This window comes from Cimex lectularius, unplaced genomic scaffold (assembly GCF_000648675.2).
Source record: "Cimex lectularius strain Harlan isolate CLEC.00 unplaced genomic scaffold, Clec_2.1 scaffold154, whole genome shotgun sequence".
Lineage (NCBI taxonomy): Eukaryota > Metazoa > Arthropoda > Insecta > Hemiptera > Cimicidae > Cimex > Cimex lectularius.
The window spans coordinates 520,305-541,389 of NW_019392807.1; the positions used below are offsets into that span (position 1 = coordinate 520,305).

Consider the following 21,085-nt stretch of genomic DNA (forward strand, 5'->3'; position numbering starts at 1 on the left):
GATTAAAGTTAAACTTTTTAATCAGTGGGATTCTGTTGTTGGAGTGTATAGTCGATGGAAATTTTCAATTTTTTAAAATATTAATTTTAAGTAAGGCTGTTAAGAATGTTAAAAGAACTTACCCTTTGGATCTCGTTCATCTTCGTGAATTGGCGGCCAAACTCCCACAGGTCCACGCCGAATTTCAGAGCCCAATTTTTAACTCTGAAACAAAAATTTTTCTTTGAGATAAAACGCACTCCACAACCTGGAATATCACAGATAATTTGTTTTTAATTAATTATTTGTGAAACTTCAGTTTAGTCGCAGAAGGTTCTTTTGATGTGCTTTGAAGTATCCTAATATTCCTGGGATGGCTGTAATGCCTTTGAGAAGCGCGAGCCCTATTGTCCATGCAAGGAAATATTCCAGGGATAGTTGTACGTCCTTAATTAGCAGCCCTTCCGGCGGCTTGTTAGCAAATGAAAGTGGTATTCAAAAGGACTCACATTATTAAAACCTCTCATTGATCATCGCATATCACGCAATCATCGATCACACCAAATATAATTATCACAAAATTAGCCCGCAATCACCAAGTTTTTAATGGCTATTTCTTCGTGCACTCTTAGATGACTTCTAAAGAAATGACTAATTTTTTGACCATTAAACATTAATTATAGATATAAATGATGCACCTCATCTCCTTCCCAACCTTTCCATCATTCTGCCTTCCAAAATGCAATGCTTTCCTATTAAGTATTCCGTAGTCACCGTGATAATTATCATTTCTGAAGCTCACAAACATACTCCGTCCTAGATCTACATAGAATCATTCTTTCACACCAATTCGGCTTCCGTCCCAATTATTCCTCTAGCCAGCAAGGTGTCACAATTATTGAGACTATTTCCACCGCTCTGGAGAAAAAATACTTGGTGTGTTCCTGAATATGGCATAGGATTTTAATTGGGTCTAAAAGCAAGAAATCCTTTATAAATTTAAAAGCTTATTATCCAAGATTTTTTTAAATTGACCAATTCAAAGTGATGTGCGTCAAGGAATATTCAAATATCGACTAAAATAAACGGCGTCTTACAAGGGAACATTCTTAGTCCCATGCTGTAATTCATTTACACTGCTGAATTTTTTATACATTCTAACACCATCAGTAACCCGGCAATTCTGCTTTTATTCCGAATCCTATCCAAAAGCCAGAACCCTCCATGAACAGCTTCAGTTTACCAAAAAGTAAAATAGGAAAAACTCGCTTTCCTCTCATATCTCATGGTATTCCGTAGTCATTAACTTTCACAAACCTCCCACCACATATTTTCCTATCAGCCTTATTCCTGTGATGTCAAAAAATTTTAATAGATGCCTTTCAAAAAGTTTAATATGTACTGGCTATTTACAGATCGTGAGATGCGCTCTGGTGTGACGTAGGTTTTAGAAAAACATTTTCTTTATCGTGCCAACGTTTCGATCTTTATTGAGATCACTGGCACTCCCAACACGACACACAGGAATGACACAACTACGCAGAAAACAAACACTATGAGCCCTGAAGATGATCCCAATAAAGATCGAAACGTTAGCAGATAAAGAAAATGTTTTTCTAAAACCTACGTCATCAATCATCTCAGATGCTGTATAATCTCATGATCTCCGAATAATTATTAACTTACTTTTACTCTCCAGACGTCACACACTCACCCAAAGTATTCGATATTCCTCGGAGCTGGGTTAAGCAACTCATTTCTTTTACGCTAATAAATAACATTCATTTCAATAAATTAACATAAACACAGTGCCTAATAGAAACATAAAAATATTGTCACCTTCATTCCCCCATATTATTCGATACTACTCGGAGCGGAGTTAGGCTACGGTTGCTATGGATGCGAATTCTAACGAAATTTTGTTCTGACGAGTTCGTTCGAACAAACAAATACTTGTTTTTCAGCGAGAGTGTTTCCTTTGGCAGCGAAGTGCACGTCAGAACACGCACGATGTCGGCAGAACCATTCGAGCGTTCAAACCAGTTTGATTTTTTCGTGCGTTTTGACGTTCAATTTAGACCGTTTTGGTATTTCACCATGGATAAACTGATTAGTCTTGTTTTTGAAAATCGGTGTTTGTGGAACTTGAACGACAAAAAATATCACAACAGAGATATTTCTCGAAGTGGGAGAAAGTTTCTCAAGACATATACTAGCAATAAGCCATATTTGGTTAGTGGTCATAATTAACCATATTAATTATTTTAATGAATAATTCTTTTTATCTAAGGTTTTTGGTTGAGATGAAAAATTAGTGTCACGAGCGGGATTCGAACCCACGACCTTCGGCTAAATACGCCACTGCTCTAACAACTTGAGCTATCGTGACTTCAATTCCCTCGGACACCAACTCATCTCACCCTACGAACGTTCGAATTTTCCCTCTTTTTGCCATTTTTCAAATTTCATTTCAATTAATATGTGCGGTGTTTAACACGACACACAAGACTATTGCAATTAATATAACGACAAAAATTACATATACATAATTTGGAATAAACTACAAAAAATATGAGTGGCCTGTTCTGACGCTACTCGACGAAAATGGTGTAATTTTATGAGCAAAACCATGAAATAAATTGTTAGTTAAATTCATTTCTATCAATAAATGGTATTCCGGTGTTTTGATAAATTTTCTTCCTAACCATCATAATTAAATAATTTTTATATGTGTAGAGATTAGTGACCGTTAATCGATAGTTATTCAGATATCGTGAGATGCGGTCGGGAGTGATGTAGGTTTCAGAAAAACATTTTCTTTATCGTGCCAACGTTTCGATCTTTTATTGAGATCATCTTCAGGGCCTGGGATTTACAAACAATGTTTACATTTAACAAATACATTTAGGATGTGGATAAGTGAATTTATACAATGCAAAATATATTTTATATTCAAACAAAGTATTTCTACTCACTCAAAGTGTTTGTCTTCTGTGTAATTGTGCCATCCTTGTGTGTCGTGTTGAGAGTTTATAAATATTCAGAAATCGTGAGATGCGTTCTGGTGTGATGTAAGTTTGAGAAAACCATTTTCTTTATCGTGCCAACGTTTCGATCTTTATTGAGATCATCTTCAGGGCTCAAAGTGTTTGTCTTTTGTGTAATTGTGCCATTCTTGCAATTGAGAGTGCCCGCTCGACACGCAGAATGGCACAATCACACAGAAAACAAACACATTGAGCCCTGAAGATGGTCTCAATGAAGATCGAAACGTTGGCACGATAAAGAAAATGTTTTTCTCAAACCTACGTCACACCAGACCCCATCTCACCATTTCCGAATAATCATTAATTAATACGGTCATGCAAGGATTAATATGCATATTTTTTAACGGACTAGAAATCAGTTTGAAACACTCCCTTCTAGTCTCCTGTGGAAAATAAGTGGTTAACTTGCTCTATTTTCCCACCATTTATGAACAATAGCTTAATCAACGGACTTTAAAGAAAATAAAACTCATCGAGTTCGTCCGTTTTGCTGAGAGGCAGAAACTTACTATCAGGAAATGCGCACAACCTTGTTCTGATGAGGATTTCGGACATACTCGTCAGAAAAAAATTTCTTCAAAATTCGCATCGGTAGTAACCGTAATCTTAAGCAACTCATTCCTTTCACGCTAATAAATTACATTCATTTCAATAAATTAACCTAAACACAACGCAGACACAACACAAACATGAATTATTAATATTAAATATTGATTAAATGTATTTCCAGTATTTAGTAGAATTTCATCAGGTTATGGATTTTTAATCTAAGTTCTAATTGTAATTAAAAACACACAATTTGGGAAACTGAAGGCTTTTAATTTAACATTTTTCCACCCCAACCTTATTTGTTGACTTGTATTAATAAAATTTCTAGCACCAGCTGAAAAAGTTTTTATTGGAACACCGTTAGTATTATTAATAAAGAAAGGGGCTTCTCTTTAAAATAGTTTTCTGTAGGGGGGGGGAATGTGAACCGATTAGATGAAATCATAACGGCATCTGTTCGGAAGCCAGTCGTTTTGAAAGTTTGGCCATTTGTCATGTAGGACACTTTTTGCTAGATCGTAATGGGGAAAAAACGACACTGGCCCTCGAGTAGTGGGAGCAACAAACTTCTTTCTTTCTTTTTTTTTGTTTTTGTTTTTTAAACCGCAACATGAGTAGCATTCCCAGATAAATTTGACGTCCCCATACATTAGCAGTCGTCAAAAAAGTTACGCGTCATTGACAGAAAGTTGCCAGAAGAGTCGGCCTGTCGGCAGATACCGTGATATACCAGAAAATCAAGTCGGAGGTGAACTAATTTAAAAATCAGAGCGCTTGCCAACCGACACAATAATAATTAAGCGTTAATTATATACATTATGTGTACAATAATCTTCACGCTTAACTTCATTTCATTGAAAATGGGGAAATTGTTATTGCAACAAAGCCCAATCCACTAACGCCTATCTCTTTATTCATTTCCTCCCATCCTTTTATCTCGCCACCCCTCTAATGCTGATTATAATTAATAGGAAACTTGTAAAGTTGGAAATTATAATATAAAAAAAATCAATGAAAACAATTGTTTTCTCCTTTGGAAGCGTTCAAATTGAAAATTTATCAGTTAATTAACTGTACCAGTATTTAATGGTTTTCTTGTTTTTTTTTACCCCAGGTATCGATAAACAAACCGAACAATAAAAGAGAATTATGAAACTGTGTCATCCAATTCGTGCGAGAGAGAGTAAAATATTCCCATATTATACGGATCACGGGATTAACCCGATTAAAAACAAAAAAAGCGTCAGTTTGAAAAGCAATTTTGTTATAAAATTAAAATTATATACGATATAATTCATATCACTCTTCAATATTACTGTATTTTATTAGAGATAGGAGATTTGGAAAAACATTTCAAATTCATTTACTTTGTCTTCGACTGGGACATGCAGATGTAAATTTTGACAAATATATTGGCAGAAAACAAGACAAATATAGCTTTGCTCGGTCAAATTAACCATTTTTACGATGTGAATTACGCTCAAATAGTGACGTGCGAAATATTGGATATTATTCAAGTATCGACAGAAATTATTCGATACTAACGAGTACTTACTCATATGAGTTCTTTTTCGTATATTCATAAATGATCAACTTACTATTGTGGTTTTTGGCTACAATACGCTCATACGTTAAAATAATCAAGAAATTGCAGTTTTTTTTTTTTTTTAAATATTTTTTCATCCAGTGGGTACAAGGTAAGAACGAGGAAAAGCTGCCAACACATTTCAACGTAATTGATATTTCAATTTTATCGTCATCGAGTTTGAGAAAATTGATCAACGGGTGTTTGGTTTTCAAATGTTTGAAAAAATAAGACGTCTTCCCACTGTATTACATACTGTATACAAGATGCCAACGATACAGTTTTCTTAGTAAATGTGTGGTGATTAGTGACCGTTAGTATTTGATTATTCGGAGATCGTGAGATGATTGATGACGTAGGTTTGAGAAAAACATTTTCTTTATCGTGCCAACGTTTCGATCTTTATTGAGATCATCTTCAGGGCTGAAAGTGTTTGTTTTCTTCGTAACTGTGCCATTTTTGCGTGTCGTGTTGAGAGTGCCCAATAATCATCCGAAAAATCATTTCTTAGTAAAATAACCTCATGCCTTACTTTTGGGATGAGACATGATTAGGTGTCTACCTACGAGAAGGAAGGCGAACACATTTTAGGGACTTGAAGACGAAAACATTTTATAAAAATTAATGACTTTGAAAGTGCGAGGTGTGACGCAGGAAAGAGTTATGAGTTACCAACCACCAATTAAAAATCTAGATTAACTTTGTTGGCAAATGCCGCTAGTAGGCGCTCTAGTCAATTCCCAGTTTGATGAATGGTAAGTTTCGAACGGTAAATAACAATTCAATATTACTTGAACAATCGACGAAAAATCTATTTGAATATATTTTCCAATACTACAAAAAGTATTCGATACAGTATTTGTATCGAATGACAATATTCGATACCAAAAGTACTCGGTATCGAAAGAAAATACTCGATACTTTACTCATATCGATTGGTATCGCACGTCACTAAGCTGAAATGGCCGCAGTTTAAACCAAAGTTAAGGTAGAGGTTTGTAACCTTATCTTTAAAGCATAAAGCCGGGAACACACTTACCCGATGCAACGCTACCGGATGCTACCCGACGCCTTGCCACGTTTTGGTGGGGTGTGCACATCTATGCGACGTCAAGCGCACGCCGCGTACAGACGCGCAGCGTGTATCACAATAACGTGTATCACGCTCGCAACACCTCTTTTGTTCTTAATGCACTAAATTGTTAGTTAAATTTTATGAGCACAACCTTATAATTTTGTTTGTTAAACTTAATTGTTATAAATAAAGTAATTCCTAACCATCATAATTAAATAATGTTCATAAAAACTTATGAATTTTTGATCTCGTTTAATTGGTTTACATTAAAATAAGAATGTTGTAATTAATGTAACGACAAAATTAGATATGCATAGTTTGAAATAAACTACAAAAAAATATGTGTGTCCTGTGCTGACGCTACCCGACGAAAATGGTGTAATTTTACGAGCAAAACCATGAAATAAATTGTTAGTTAAATTTCATTAGTAAAACCGCGTAATAAATTGTTAGTTAAATTCATTTAATCAAAAAATGATATTCTGGAGTTTTGATTGACGGTTGTTCTACCAAAACATTAAAATTAAAATTTGAAAAAATTTAAATTTTTAAATAAAAACAAATGAATTTTTGATCTCGGTTAATTTAGTTTATATTAAAATAAGTATGTTGTAATTAATATAACGACAATAATACATATAGTTTGAATAAAAATATGACCCGCGCAGGTGCCCCTTATGCAGAGAAAGTTTGCTCGATGTGTTCCACATAATAGAGGCGTGTCATGCCTTGGCTCCATACAGAGAGCGTGTAGGCATGCCGCCGGACTTAAGAAGAGTTCTCGAACACGGTAGCGAGTTTCAGAGTCCCCTGTTCCGCTTTTTAAGGGCGTTTTTTATTGTATATAGTATGGCTTATGTGTTGTGTGTCTATATGTTTTGTCTGAGTGCATGTATTTATTAGCGTGAATGGCGAGGAGTGAGGGTGAAATATAACGTCATAATTGCCCCTCGAACGATGAAAACGTAAGAGTGTGTGTTCGGTGTCGATGGCGGAATACTTATAAAAGTACTTCATCGACCCCAATCTAGATTAGTTTGAGTATAGGGTCGGTGGAGGAATAATAAGAATTTAAAAAAAAGTGTCCGGTTCTTTTGTCTTCGACTGTACGCGATGCGACCCGACGAAAATCTGGACATTGGGGATCGCAGAGCGTAGAGTAGGGTAGCGTTGCGTGGCATCGGGCAGATGTGCACGGGGGTTATGCAACCTTATGGAAAAATGGACTTTGGATTTACGGCGGGTAGCGTCGCATGGCGTAGCATCGGGTAAGTGTGTTTCTGGCTTAACGTTCCTGGCACATGTCGATTTGAGTTACATCCGATGGACTGATAAATCTAAGTACATCTCTAATAGCGTACTAAACCGTAGGAATTTTCGAACGTGGGCGGAGGAAAATTCGAGAATTTCGTACTCCTGTCATCATCAGGTGGTTCACAGTATCAACGTTTGGTATTGACTTCACGAAAATAAATTAATTGGGCCTTTTTTCTACGAGAATAATTTAAATGGTGCTCAGTTCCTCAATTTTTGAGGGAGGTTTCACCAACCCTATTAAATGATGTTCCTCTGCAACAACGACAAAAAATGATTCTCCAGCTTGAAGGATGCCCCGCACACAATTCTTTGAAGGTGAGGCTTGTTTGAATCGTCACTTCCGGGATAGATGGAAAAAACCTCATGGCCCGATCTGTTGGCCTCTTCGGTCATCAGATTTAAATCCACTTGACTATTTTCTGTAGGACCATTTTAAAAAACAGTGTCTACGCCATTCATACCCCAGCATCATCAGTTGAAGAACTGTGTTCCCGGCTTTAATAAAACGTAGTACATGGTATGAAATATAAACACGTAAAGTACAAGTACAGGGTGTTACAGGGTTAAATGTCAATACTGCCACGGTTGATACACTGCAGGAGTGCACATTTAATTATAACCGGAAAATAACAACTAGTAAATTACTAAGTTTAGTCGGTATTTAGCTGGTTTTCTGGAAATGAATTAACGAAATAAAAATCTTACATGCATAAAACAAAAAATTAACCAAAAGTTATGAACTAAACAAGTCTATTTACAAAATAAATAAAAAAATTAATAAATAGGGAAATTATTTTGTGACGTGTTTGAAAAGAAATAACATTCCTTCTGGACAAGGTAAAATACGCAAGGAAAAACAAAAATTCTATATAACCAAAAAATTTATGAAATGATACAAAATACGAATTCATTGTACAAAAGAATGGGGGAAGGATCAAACAAAGAACACAGCTAAAATTACGAGAAATATACGAGCAACGGTATTATCAAACGAAAAGTCATCTATTCAATTATATTTTTCGATCGAATGAGATTATTTTACAACGGAATTGGTTTCATTGAAATCCAAGATTCGTAACGTCTGTAAGATTGGTTCCACTTGATTGAACGTCGGAATCGAACCAGGTTGACAGTTCCATTATAAAACCTCCTTTATTGGGGCAATTATTAAGTTGAATATAACGACTTCTGAGAGGTACAAAATTTAATAAGAATTTACAAGTCAAAAGCATTTATTGAATGTACGTCTTAGTCGGTTCAATAATGGTAAAATGGAAGAAAAGGAAAAACTTCTGGTCGATTGTATTTCTGTATTTTCCAGGTTTTATGCAAATGACTCGCAATAATAAGTCAAAAAAATAGTTATGTTAGGTTTTTTAAATGGGTGTTGTTTGCATATTTAAACAGGTGGGTATGTAGCTTTTCTCTGTCAAATTAACTTAATTTTAACTTAACACGTTATAATTTCAAATTAACCCTTTTTAACTTGAAATTAACCACTTTTAATTTCAAAATAACGCATTTTAAATTCAAATGAACATTTTTAACTTGAAATTAAGCATTTTTAATTTCAACATAATACATTTTAATTTTAAATTAACCCTATTTTAGAAAAATTAAAATACTTAAGAGATGGTATGAAATTAGCATGTTTTTAAAAAAGAAAATAATTAAGTTCTTACAAGAATATTTGAAAATTAATTGCAATTAAAATTATTTTGTTTAACTTAATTTTAATTGTAATTAATTTTCATATGTTGATAAATACAGAAAGTTTTTGTAGACAATACCACATGAAAATTATAAAGAGCTATATAAAATTAAATATAAAAAGAAATTATTTTTCTAATAATATGAAATTTCTTTGAAATAGAAAATAATTGGACTATATAAAAATTATTTTATATTCTTACATAAATTTTAATTTTAATATTAATTAATTTTCATGTGGTATTTTATAAAAGACATCCTTTTCATATTGTTAAACAATTCTCAAAGAAATAGGAATTTTAAATTACATTATTATATTTCATACCATCGCCTAAGATTTTTAATGCTTTAAATAAAGGTTTCTTCTTCAGAATATTTTAAAAATATAAAATAAGTTAGTATATAAAATACCAACGGAAATAAATTACAATTGAAACTAAAAGTTATATATGTAAAATTAAATATAAAAACAGATGATGGTTTTATCAATTCGAGCTGTTTAAAGTATAAAATAATTGGTTTATAAAATTATTTTATATTTTTTTTAAAAATCTCGAATTATAAGATTAATAATTTATTTTCATTTAATTTTTAATTTCAGTTGTATTAATTTTCATATTGTGTTCTAAGAGTCTAATTAATTTATATATAATTTTTTTTCTTGAAAATACAAGAATTTTACATTACCTTCCTTATATTTCGTACGATTTCCAAGTTTTTTAACGGTTTAAAAAAAGAGTTAATTAGAAATTAAAAAGGGTTAATTTGATATTTAAAAAATTTAATTTGAAATTAAAAGGGTTAATTTAACGGATAAAGCGACATAGCATTTATTTGAATTGTAATCAATTTTCTTGTGATATTTTAGATAAAAAACCATTTTATATTTTAAACAATTCTCAAATTAAAAGAAGAAACCTTCATTTTTATCTTTAATTTTATATAACTGTTAATTTTACTTTTAGTAAATTTTCATGTGGTATTTGCGATAAAAACCCATTATATATTTTCAAAAAATTCAACAAATTAAAAAACCTTTATTTTAATGTATAATTTATATAACTTTTAATTTTACTTAACTAATCTTTATATAAGGTATTGGTTGACATACCTTGCATTCAAAAGTAAGTGTCACGAGCGGGATTCGAACCCACCACAAGCCGAAGGTCGTTCTAATTAATTATCATTTGGTCTTCTAAGAGCCCACTTGTTTTATATTTAAAAAAATCTAAATTTATAAGAACTATTCTTCATTTTTATGTTTAATTTTATATTCTCCTACATTTTAATGCATTAAAAAAAGGGGAAATTTGAAATAAAAAAGGTTTATTTTAAATTAAGGTTAGTAATAATAATAATTATTGTTAATAAAATATAAATTGGAAGTTAATGGGGGTGAAATTGAAATTTAAAAAAGTTAATTTGCAATTAAAAATGTTGGCGGAATAACCGTATTTGAAAGAAACATTTCCGACCATTGTTTTTCGAAAAAAAAGATCGAAATCTTATCCAACTTTTTCAGCCAATTTATTTATTTATCATTTTATTGATAGTGAATTAATTTGACATGGTCTTTTACGCTTTAAAGGAAGGGTAAATTGTCAATTAAAAAGCGTTAATTTGAAGTTAAAAAAGGGTAATTTGACGGAAAGAGCTATATTAGTTCTTAAGGAACATGCACCGTAAAATCCCTTTTTTCCAGGGTGCCCTAGAGAAAAGAAAAAAACGCAATATTTTTCTATTTTTTCACATTTTTCATTGGAAAATCAAAAATATCAAATTTACCCTAATAGGAAAATTAATTTCACTCTACACCAAAAGTTTACAGTTCAGGAACAGTAGAGCATATATTTAAAGGGCGGTTTATTTGAAACATCCCAGACCGGTGAGAACATCCCACGATTCATGCCATGTTTCTATTTGTGTTCCGCTTTGCCATGTAACGTTCGTGTCCAGTTTGTCTTACAAGGTACACGCTCATGTATTATTCCGACTTGTAAATTTTCTCCGACTTTGAGGATGATGGATATTGATTGCATGTTTGGATTATTAAGGATTCAATTATGTTGGCCGATTTGTTTCACAAAACACTCGTCCTACAAGTCTTGTAATTTCAACTGAGAAAATCTCCATCTTACCTTATACAAAAAAGGGATTTTATATTTCATTTTTTTTTTATTTGAAGTAATCATACATTTAAACCAAGACCCTAGATTATTTTATTAATTGACACTTTCTTTTAACAAAAGTACTCGGTACTGGCTAGCTTTATGATTTAAACCAACCATTTTAGTTTTTTTTTCCTATCCTCTAACTCGAATCCTGTCCAAGCTACCCGAACATCCAGGAACACCTTGAGCTTATCGAAGACTGGTAAAACTGGAGGACAATATTGAACGAAGAAAAATGTACTCAGTGTACTTTTACGCTGAAAAAGCAGTCTTGCCCTCCATTGTACATCAACAGCAAAGAGTTCTTAACCAGTTTCCACACAAGTCAAATACCTGGGACTATATCTCGATAGCAGACTGACATGGAATCCCCACACGAGAGTTAAAAAACAGCGAAACTGTGACTCTGCTAAGGCACCCGCCGCTCATGCCGACCCTAGGCCGACACGTGTACAGCTTGTGCTTCAGAGAGGTTGCCTCGCCCTCTGGGCTGCACCTTTATTTTGTGCCCGGATACCCCACTTGTAACAAGACTTTGAATACTACGAATACTTTGAATACAAAGTCCGAAATCGACTTTGACAAGACAAAACTAACACTGTACAAGACTTTACCAAGACCAATATGGATATACGGATTGGAACTGTGGGGCACTGCCAAGCCTTCCAAAATCCAGCGCATCCAGTCCTTACACAAATTGTCAAAGCACCTTATTATGCCACAAACCTCACTATTTACAAAGACCTCAACATTCCTCTTGTCAACGAACTAGTCCGGTCCATTGTGTTCCCGAGTACTCATCGTCAACAAGACAAGAGGATCTTTAGCGTCCGCACCTGGGCTATTCGGCCTTATCGGACGTTTTGATTCTCAAGATGAGAGCTGACGCACTTCTGCATACGACGGAATGGTGTTACCGCCGCAGAATTGGTGTAGAGATGTCCCAGCCCCTAAGGGCCGAGACAACCTCGCTCTCCGCTTGTCCACTCCGAATGGTCGGGCCCGCATTGTGCATCGGGTCGTATGCCGCACGCGAGGGGCTAACAGGCCAAAATACATCGCCCTGTCCCCCCCGCGTACTCCCTAGATAGAGAAGGCCACTCTATCTCTCTGAGTATAGAGGCTCCCCCAGCGTAGAAACTTCCGGGAACGCCCCGGCAGCGGTTTAGTTTAAAGTGGAATTGCTAACCACACCCTAGATGAGCACCGCCTACGGTAAAGTCTCTTATTGAGCTCAGCCTACACCTGTCACGCGCATTCGAGGGACGCCATAGGCTCAGCCTAGGTGGTCCGATCCTTCGCTTCCCCAAGGGTACCACGGCGGTCATACGCACAACAATGCAAAGCATACTCGAGTCCGAGACACAGAATCACTACCCGCTTCCATTCGCTTACGCACGCATTCGAGGGACTATAGCATGATCATTGCGTCCTCAACGCTTACATGCTGTCATCCGGTCGCAACGTCTCCCGTGAGGCCGGGGGGTTTTACGTTGGCCATACGCAAGCTTCACTAAGGTCACAGATAGAAGGCACCCTCTGTCTAAGTCTAAAGCACCCCGCCAGGGCGTCACCATGGACCACCACGAATCCATTCCCAGTGTAACTAGGGCTGAATTTGGAAAGTTTAGTTACTCCGTGGTACAGATGGCCATACACCCTCCCCCGTCTTTGCCGACAGGATCTAGTGCACTGGCCTTCGTATGACTCTGCTAAGGCACCCGCCGCCCATGCCGACCCTAGGCCGACACGAGTACAGCTTGTGCTTCAGAGAGGTTGCCGCGCCCTCTGGACTGCACCTTTATTTTGTGCCCGGATACCCCACTTGTAACCAAGGGTTAGGAGGGGGTCACAGGATAGAATGAATGAGCTTGGATTGAGAAAAAGGGCCGTGGATGAGAACACGAGGTGAGCCGTTTCGGGGTATCGAGTTTCAAACCACACTATTCCACCCGTTGTCGCCGTAGTTCCACATAAAGTGGGCCACGACTCCCAAGGTGGGTGACTAGTCCGGTCCAGATTCCAAACCTTCCACACCAACCTTTCGAACCATTCTAGCCATACTGCTCGAGCACTCTCCACTCATTTCCATCCTGACAGCCCGCCACGTCGCTTCAACCGACTGTGGTCTCGGAACCTCATTGACACCTAGTCATACAAATTGGGTGTCAGAAATGGCTCCTCAAAGCATGTGTTCTATCGATGCATTAGTGCTAGTGTTGTGCTGTGTGAAACATTAATCGTGTACATATTTGTATAGTATACTATCATGTATAGGTAACAAATAAATTAAAAAAAAAATAACTTTTTTTTTTACTTCTACTAACTATATACGTTTGATGTTTAAAAAATGTATCATTGAACGGAAACGGTTGTTTGAAGGTTCGTCTCGCCGAATTTGGGTGTGGCGACACGTCTCACACCAGGTGTAACAATTTTTGCTGCAATGCTAAATAAAACATGAGCTTCTGCCAAGATCGTAAAGAAAAAAACACAACATTTCTGTTTACTAATCCAGGCCTTTTTCCTCGATAGTTGCATTTATTTGATCGAATCGTTAACGGCCCCCTTACAATTCCAACAATCTCATATGTTTATTCTAGAACTTAATTCTAGAGCTTATTTTATGCCACTTTTACTGAAAGGAAAATTTTGATAAGATCGGCCATTTCTGAGTTGTTTGATTTTTTTTCTTTTCCAAGCAAATAATATGTTCTCACTTGTTTTGACCGAGTTATGGTATTATCTTCCATTTTGCAAATATGTATTTAAAATTATCAATGTTTCTATGTTCCGATACGTCTAGTTACATTTCGAATGCCAATCACCTCTCTTATTGTAATTTTTGTTTTTGTTATTTTTTTTAAGTTAATTCTCTTGAAACCATTTGGATTCTATCGCACAATAATGTATACCTGAGTATTCGATTCATGTTTTGCTTTCCAACATGCGCCGAGAAGAGAGATATGCTTGTCGCTTTTGATGATGCCGGGCAGAGAGGAAGATCTGCGTATATTCCCTACAGGTTGCTTACGATTTCTGGTTACGATTTAATTAATTAATTTTTCTTCACTTTTTTCCGGAGAGAGGTTTCCGAATAGGAGACACACATTTCCATTGGAAAGCAGAATATGAAATAAATACTCAGGTAGAATCCAAGAGGATTAACTTCGAGAAAATAACAAAAACAAAACTTATTATAAGAGAGGACACTGACATTCGAAATTTAACTAGACGTAACAGAACATAAAAACATTGATATTTTTAAATACATATTAACAAGACAAGAAAGCTAAACAAAATGGAAGATAATACCATAACTCGGTGAAAACCAGTGAGAACATATTTTTTGCTTGCAAAAGAAAAAAAAATCGGGCATAACTCAGAAATTATCGATTCTATCCAAATTTTCCTATCAGTAAAAGTGGCGTAAAATAAGCTATAGAATGTAACTGTACAATAAAAACATGGTATTATTATTTAAAATAACAAAGATAGTCGCATTTCCCAGCTAGATGAGGAAGTTATGTTAAATGTGTTACCACCTCGCGATTCCTAACTAAAATTAACTTGGAGTTTGTATAAGATCAGTTTTGGCTAAACTTAATCCTTTCCGAATTAAATAGGTGGACTATAGAAGGTGATATACCCTGTATACTTGCCCAACGTTGCCTCAGGGCAATACCAATTTTAGCCAATTTGCTAAAGCTTAGTTGAACACTTGAGATTACAATGGGTGCAGTATTTTGCCATTAATATTTCATCCCGTTTATTGACAACACTGATTTTTTGCGCCAATCTAAAATTTCCATCTAGGAATCTTCTACTTCTAACATCGCTCTTCCCCCTCCACTGCATCTTGTATCGATTGGTTATATTGCCAAACATAAAATTTTCCATATCCAGTTTATAATTTAACCCTTTCTAGATTGCAGTTGCTTCAAGAAATGCTAACTAGCTACTTTGTTTAAGATTAGAAGGAAATCCCCTGAGTTTAGGGCCGGTGCGGTGTTTTTCCATCAATGTTTCATCCCGTTTATTGGCAACACTGATTTTTTTTGGCGCCAATCTTAAATCTCCATCTTGGAATCTTCTACCTCTAACATCGCTCTTCACCCCACCACTGCGTCTTGTATCGATTGTTATATTTGCCAAACATAAAATTTTCCATATCCAGTTTATAATTTGACCCTTTCTAGGCTAAAGTTGCTTCAAAAAATGCTACTAGTTGTTTTGTTTAAGATTAGAAGAAAATCCCGTAAGTTTAGGGCCGGTGCAGTAATTTTCCATCAATGTTTCATCCCGTTTATTGGCAACACTGATTTTTTTTGGCGCCAATCTTATATCTCCATCTAGGAATCTTCTACCTCTCCCAAGGCTCTTCACCCCACCACTGCATCTTGTATCGATTGTTATATTTGCCAAACATAAAATTTTCCATATCCAGTTTATAATTTAACCCTTTCTAGGCTAAAGTAGCTTCAAAAAATGCTAACTAGCTGTTTTGTTTAAGATTAGACGGAAATCCCTTGAGTTTAGAGGTGCAGAGTTGTTCCTGCTCTGCTTCTGCCGGTGTATTGGCAAACTAATTTATTTGGCGCCAATTTAAACTTTTCTGAGAGTAAACGCGCCGGATTTCTGCTAATATTTTAACTAAATTGCTACAGTTCGTCTTGCTCTAAGACACCATTAACCCATAAAGGATTAAAGTTATACCAAAATGTGATGAGATATTTTTCAGCAAAAATTGGACGTTTTAAGACGTAAGTGGTGCTTTTACTGAGTTTAGTTCTTGAATGATGCGTGCTTTTCTTTCTTTAATGGTAAATTTCCTTTTCTGATTAAACTTTGTGCCCAGCACCGATAACGTCAACATTTTCCCCCCTCCTTTAATGAGCTTTATAAGCTTTTGATGGTTGAATGGCAGGAATAAATAGAATTTACTAACAGTATGAGCACCAATTGAAAGCGACCGGCTTATTGGATCACCTTGTTGAATCCGCCTCCTTTTCTATCAACACGAGAAGGATTGGATCATCCGAATAACGGGAAAAGGAGGGCCCCCTGAAAGAAATTCTTAAAAAGGGAGCGAGATCGTCAAGCTTTCCTTCCAGGGTTTGCTCTTAGGAAAAGATGCAAAGTATAACGAGCGGTTTTATTACATCAACTGTATTGAAAAGCATGGGAAAAGCCGATCGTTCGGGGAAGTTGAAGCATGGGAATAAGAGCACGGTTTATTTAACTTTGATATCACTTAGCGGTTTTTTCCTGCTCTTTGTCGACGAAGCTTTGAGGCTAAATGGATTGGGTTAGTGTTTTTTCAGAAGAAATATATCACATAATCTTTATAAAAAGCCCAGTTTTGAGCTCAAATTATTTTCAAAAAGTTCAAAAAACTAATGACATTTGATTCGATGATAAATGTCTACATTGGACGACACTACGATAAAGGCAAGAACAACCAAGGTAACCAATATTGTGGCCAGTGTTGGTTGACGAACTTCTCAAACTGCTATCTGATGAGGGCTTTAACAGCCTAGGATATGCAAATGACCAGAAGGTAGTGGAAAATGTAACCTTTACATTGGTCATCACAAAAAGGATGTAATACGCACTCAACATAAACAAATAGTGCAAAAAAGAAAATGCTGTCAATAAAACACAATACAACCACCGTAGTTCCCTTTGCTAAGAAAAAGACATTTGGAGGAGCATGAGCCACTCACGCTAAATGGAGCTGTAATTTCTTTCACTAAAGAGATAAAATCTCTAGGCGACATCTTGATCTAGCTTCTTTCTTGAAATCATCAACTAAATACAATCACACAGAGAGCAAACATTGCAATTGGTAGAATGTCGTGATACCCTACAGATCGATTTGTTGGACGAAAGTACAGCTTTGAGCTGTTAGGATTTTTGGTCTGCTCAGAGACTAACGTAACTGGTGTACTTCTGAATTAAGGACGTTTTACTGAATGACTGTAGGACTGGTGACTGAGCACTGCAGATTCCCGAGGAATTCATACAGAGAGCAAAAGTTGCCATTGGTAGAATATCTTTGTGGGAAGACCTAGGGAATAAATCCATATACTACTTATACACAGCGGTTGGTAGTCTGATGATAGCTTACGCAACAATTTGGTCGACGAATATATGACAGCTGTCACGGTCTTTAGTACTGCTCAGAAACTAACGTGTCATGGTTCCTTCAGAACCCAGGACGTGTTATTAGAATGATTACTAACTGGACACTGCAGAATCCGGAGGCAGCGAAACAGAGAATGAAATATTGCTATTGACGAAGACATGACAGTTAACCACTGTCAGGATACTCAGTACTGCTCAGAGACTAATCTGCGTGGTGTTCTTCCCAACCAACGACGTTTTTGTAGAATGATAGTAGGACAGGTGATAAAGCACTATAGATTCTGGAGGTAGTGACCCAGGGAGTGAAAAATTGCCATTGATAGAATGGGGAAAAGCTGGGAATTAAATCCATATGCTAGTTTACACAGCGGTTGTTAGTCCGACGATAGCCTACGGATCGATTTGGTGGACGAAGACATGACAGTTAACCCTGTTATATACTCAGCACTGCTCAGAGAGTAACGTGCCTGGTGTTCCTCTCAACCAAAAACGTGTTAGTAGAATGATAGTAGGACTCCTAAATAGACAAAGTAGACTTTGGAAACAAGCCTGTGCAGATATTACCAGAAAGAAGAAGAAACAATGGAACAAGTATTCTATAGGAAAAGCCTAAGTAGGCTGAGATTCCTAATTCTGGGAAAGATAAAGTCAAGGCTTGAAGGATGCACGTGAGCTCTTAACACAGCTTTGAGATTTTTTAAAGGTGGTTTGGGGGTCGATATAGAATTATGACAATCCTTTCCTCCACTGCGACATAAGTAGATCTGTGTGGACTCCTAAAAATTATAATCATACTTAGGAAAGTGCGCTTTTTCATATAAAACACTTTCCTTGGTGCCTCTTTGCGGACCTCCTTTGGTCCGGTCTCATGTGGTCATTTGCAACTGTTAGGAAGATTGCGCCGAGGAGGATTGCCGTTTTGCTTGTTCCAGTGACATCGCCTGGTATCTGAGGTTGGTTGATGCAATCAACTCCAGGAATGAAGTAAGGAACCTACGAATGAATTAGCAAGACGGTGTCAGTCTTCGAAAGCTAAGGTACTTTCAGGTGGGTGGTTTGAAGAAGAGGCCAAGATTTGTTTTGGATGAATTCCCAATGGAAGAAATTTGTGAAACGGTTGATTTACCAAAGAAGGAGTTTTTATCTTCCGGTTGCGATATAAGAAGGGATGTATCGATAGGACAGGGACTTGGATTATTGAGTTCAACAATCAACGATGAACAGAGGTGTTATTGGATGGGTATCTAAGTTGGTATATCAGTGTGGTCACTGTGGTGAATATGGTCTTCAGACAGGCATACATAGTAATTTTCCGAATGTCCCGAATCAGATGCTTTCAATGAATACAGACAGCTATTAATCCTTTGGAACGCTTCGTAGGAGGTTTGATTGGCCATCTAGATAGATTGATTGATCGGTGACATTGGCCCTGTATATGAAGGCCTATTGGCAAAATCAGGCGGAGAACAGTCCAATTCCTTCATCCGGTTTAATATCATCAACCAAGTGAACCATATGCCAAACTTCATTCTCTGTAGGGATACCAGTTTCACAGAAAAAACTGCCAATTTTTCCACAAATTTGTTCGTAAATATGAAAAAATACTAACGATTTTGTTGCGTTGAAAGTGGATATGGGATGGGTAACGGGTCCAGATGACATGGCTTCTAAGCAAAGCATTTGGCATTTGAATCAAGGCAATTTTTTGTCTCTCCTTGCTTATAACCCTAATGCGCATCTGGCTGTGTACTATTATGTCCGATGGGACTTTTTGCTACAAAAACCAATAGGTTATTTTTTAACTTAGAAAACGAGACGGTGATCACCTTGAGATAGAATTTTTTTTGGCGTTATGAACTATGCATATTAGCCATGTGACAATTCATATATGTGTGTTCAAATTTGGGGGGGTTATTGTGAAAAAAAGGGCCAGAGGCGACGGTGGGATCGAACCCACGACCGCGGCGTGAGAGTCTCTCATGCTAACCACTCGACTACCGCGGTCCCCCTGAGATAGAATTTGTATCTTCATAAAATTCAAATATTGACTGAATAAGTAAAAGGCGGTGAAATTAAACTTCATATGCTAAAATTCGCGTTTTTAAAGATGATTTTTTAAATAAATTCAATGTACTTTTCTAACAAATTTATTTTAGTACAATTGTTCCTGTTATTTAGGAATCTTAACAAACTTAGTCGAAATAATTTTATCTGCGAAAAGAGGTCAGATTTTTCTTCTGTTAATACAAAGATTCAACATTAGATATCGCAGATTCGAGGTCGAACGTGGATAGCTTAGTTCCTAAACTTCATTTGACACTCCGACAACATATTGCTTTCGAAGTTATTTAATAAGCTTCCAAATGAATTGAAATCCAATATGCCGTAACGGCAGGGCAATTTCATTTAGAAACTTATCATTCTAAAACTTACGTTATATTATTTTTATTAACGTTAGGAGAAATCCTTAAAAGTACAATAAAGGCTTATTTACAATAAATAGTCCGAGTAGGATCGTAGATCAAGTGGTGTCATTGAACATATCCTTGTCGTATCGTTCAGGTTTTATGCTTGAAATTGACGAGATGCTATTTTAACGAGGAACACGTTTCAATCGATGCAAAACTGTCAAATCAACCCTATCAACTGTCAGTAAATCGTCACTCCTATCTCGTGCGAAAAAAAAATTGTGCAACCCCTTCATTGGTTGATTTTGAATTGTAAACAGATGCCGACTGTAAATACATTAAAACAATATTTTCCCCTTTTAGGGTTGATGTAGTATGAGAAAAGTCTGTCCTTTTTAAATCATTTCGATAAATAAGAAAAATAAGGGGCTAAGGATAGATCCCTAAGATACACCTATCTTCACCTGTTTAATTTCTAATATACCTACTGTTAATGTAGATTTCAATATCTTCTTTAAGGTCCTTTACTAGGTGAAAGAAGGACAAAAGTATTGAAATCACCAAGCTTTCGGCAACCTTATGTTGCCATCATCAGGGCCTATTTATTAAGAAAATATACATAATTAATATACATTTTAACAATCAACAATCAAAAACATCAGTGTATACTTTCCCAAGAAAGAAGAGAAAAAAGTTTTTCTCATTGGAAAAAACTAATGCAATGGTTTAGGTTATGAAGCACATGGCCAGCATTCGGTTATATATGGTGAACAAGCCATCTTTGTAAAGTAAATTAATGAGTAATTATGACATTAATGATTGACAAAAATAATAACTGAATATATACAATAACATTTTTTATATAAAATAAATTACCTCACTAATAATTCACACATTTACAAGTCCAACTGTTTTTTTGTTCTTACTAACTATTGTTGTGATTAAAACCAATAAATACATTATATTATCACAGGGTATTACATTAATGACTAGAATTTAATTTAAAGCTTGTTTAAAATTATAAATACAAAGGANCACAAGCGTTGATGGCATGTATTTCTGCTTGAAAGACCGAAGTATACTTCCCTAATGAGTTT

General features: G+C 35.8%; 1 protein-coding gene across 2 annotated transcripts in view; it reads right to left on the reverse strand.

Moving 5' to 3' along the window:
* LOC106664727 (voltage-dependent calcium channel subunit alpha-2/delta-4) overlaps positions 1 to 21,085 on the reverse strand; it is a 186,223-nt gene that overhangs the window by 115,880 nt on the left and 49,258 nt on the right. For both annotated transcript variants that reach the window (XM_014390698.2, XM_014390699.2), the window contains exon 2: positions 123 to 204. In XM_014390698.2, the coding sequence (XP_014246184.1) occupies positions 123 to 204 (82 nt within the window). The remainder of the gene's footprint in view (positions 1 to 122; positions 205 to 21,085) is intronic.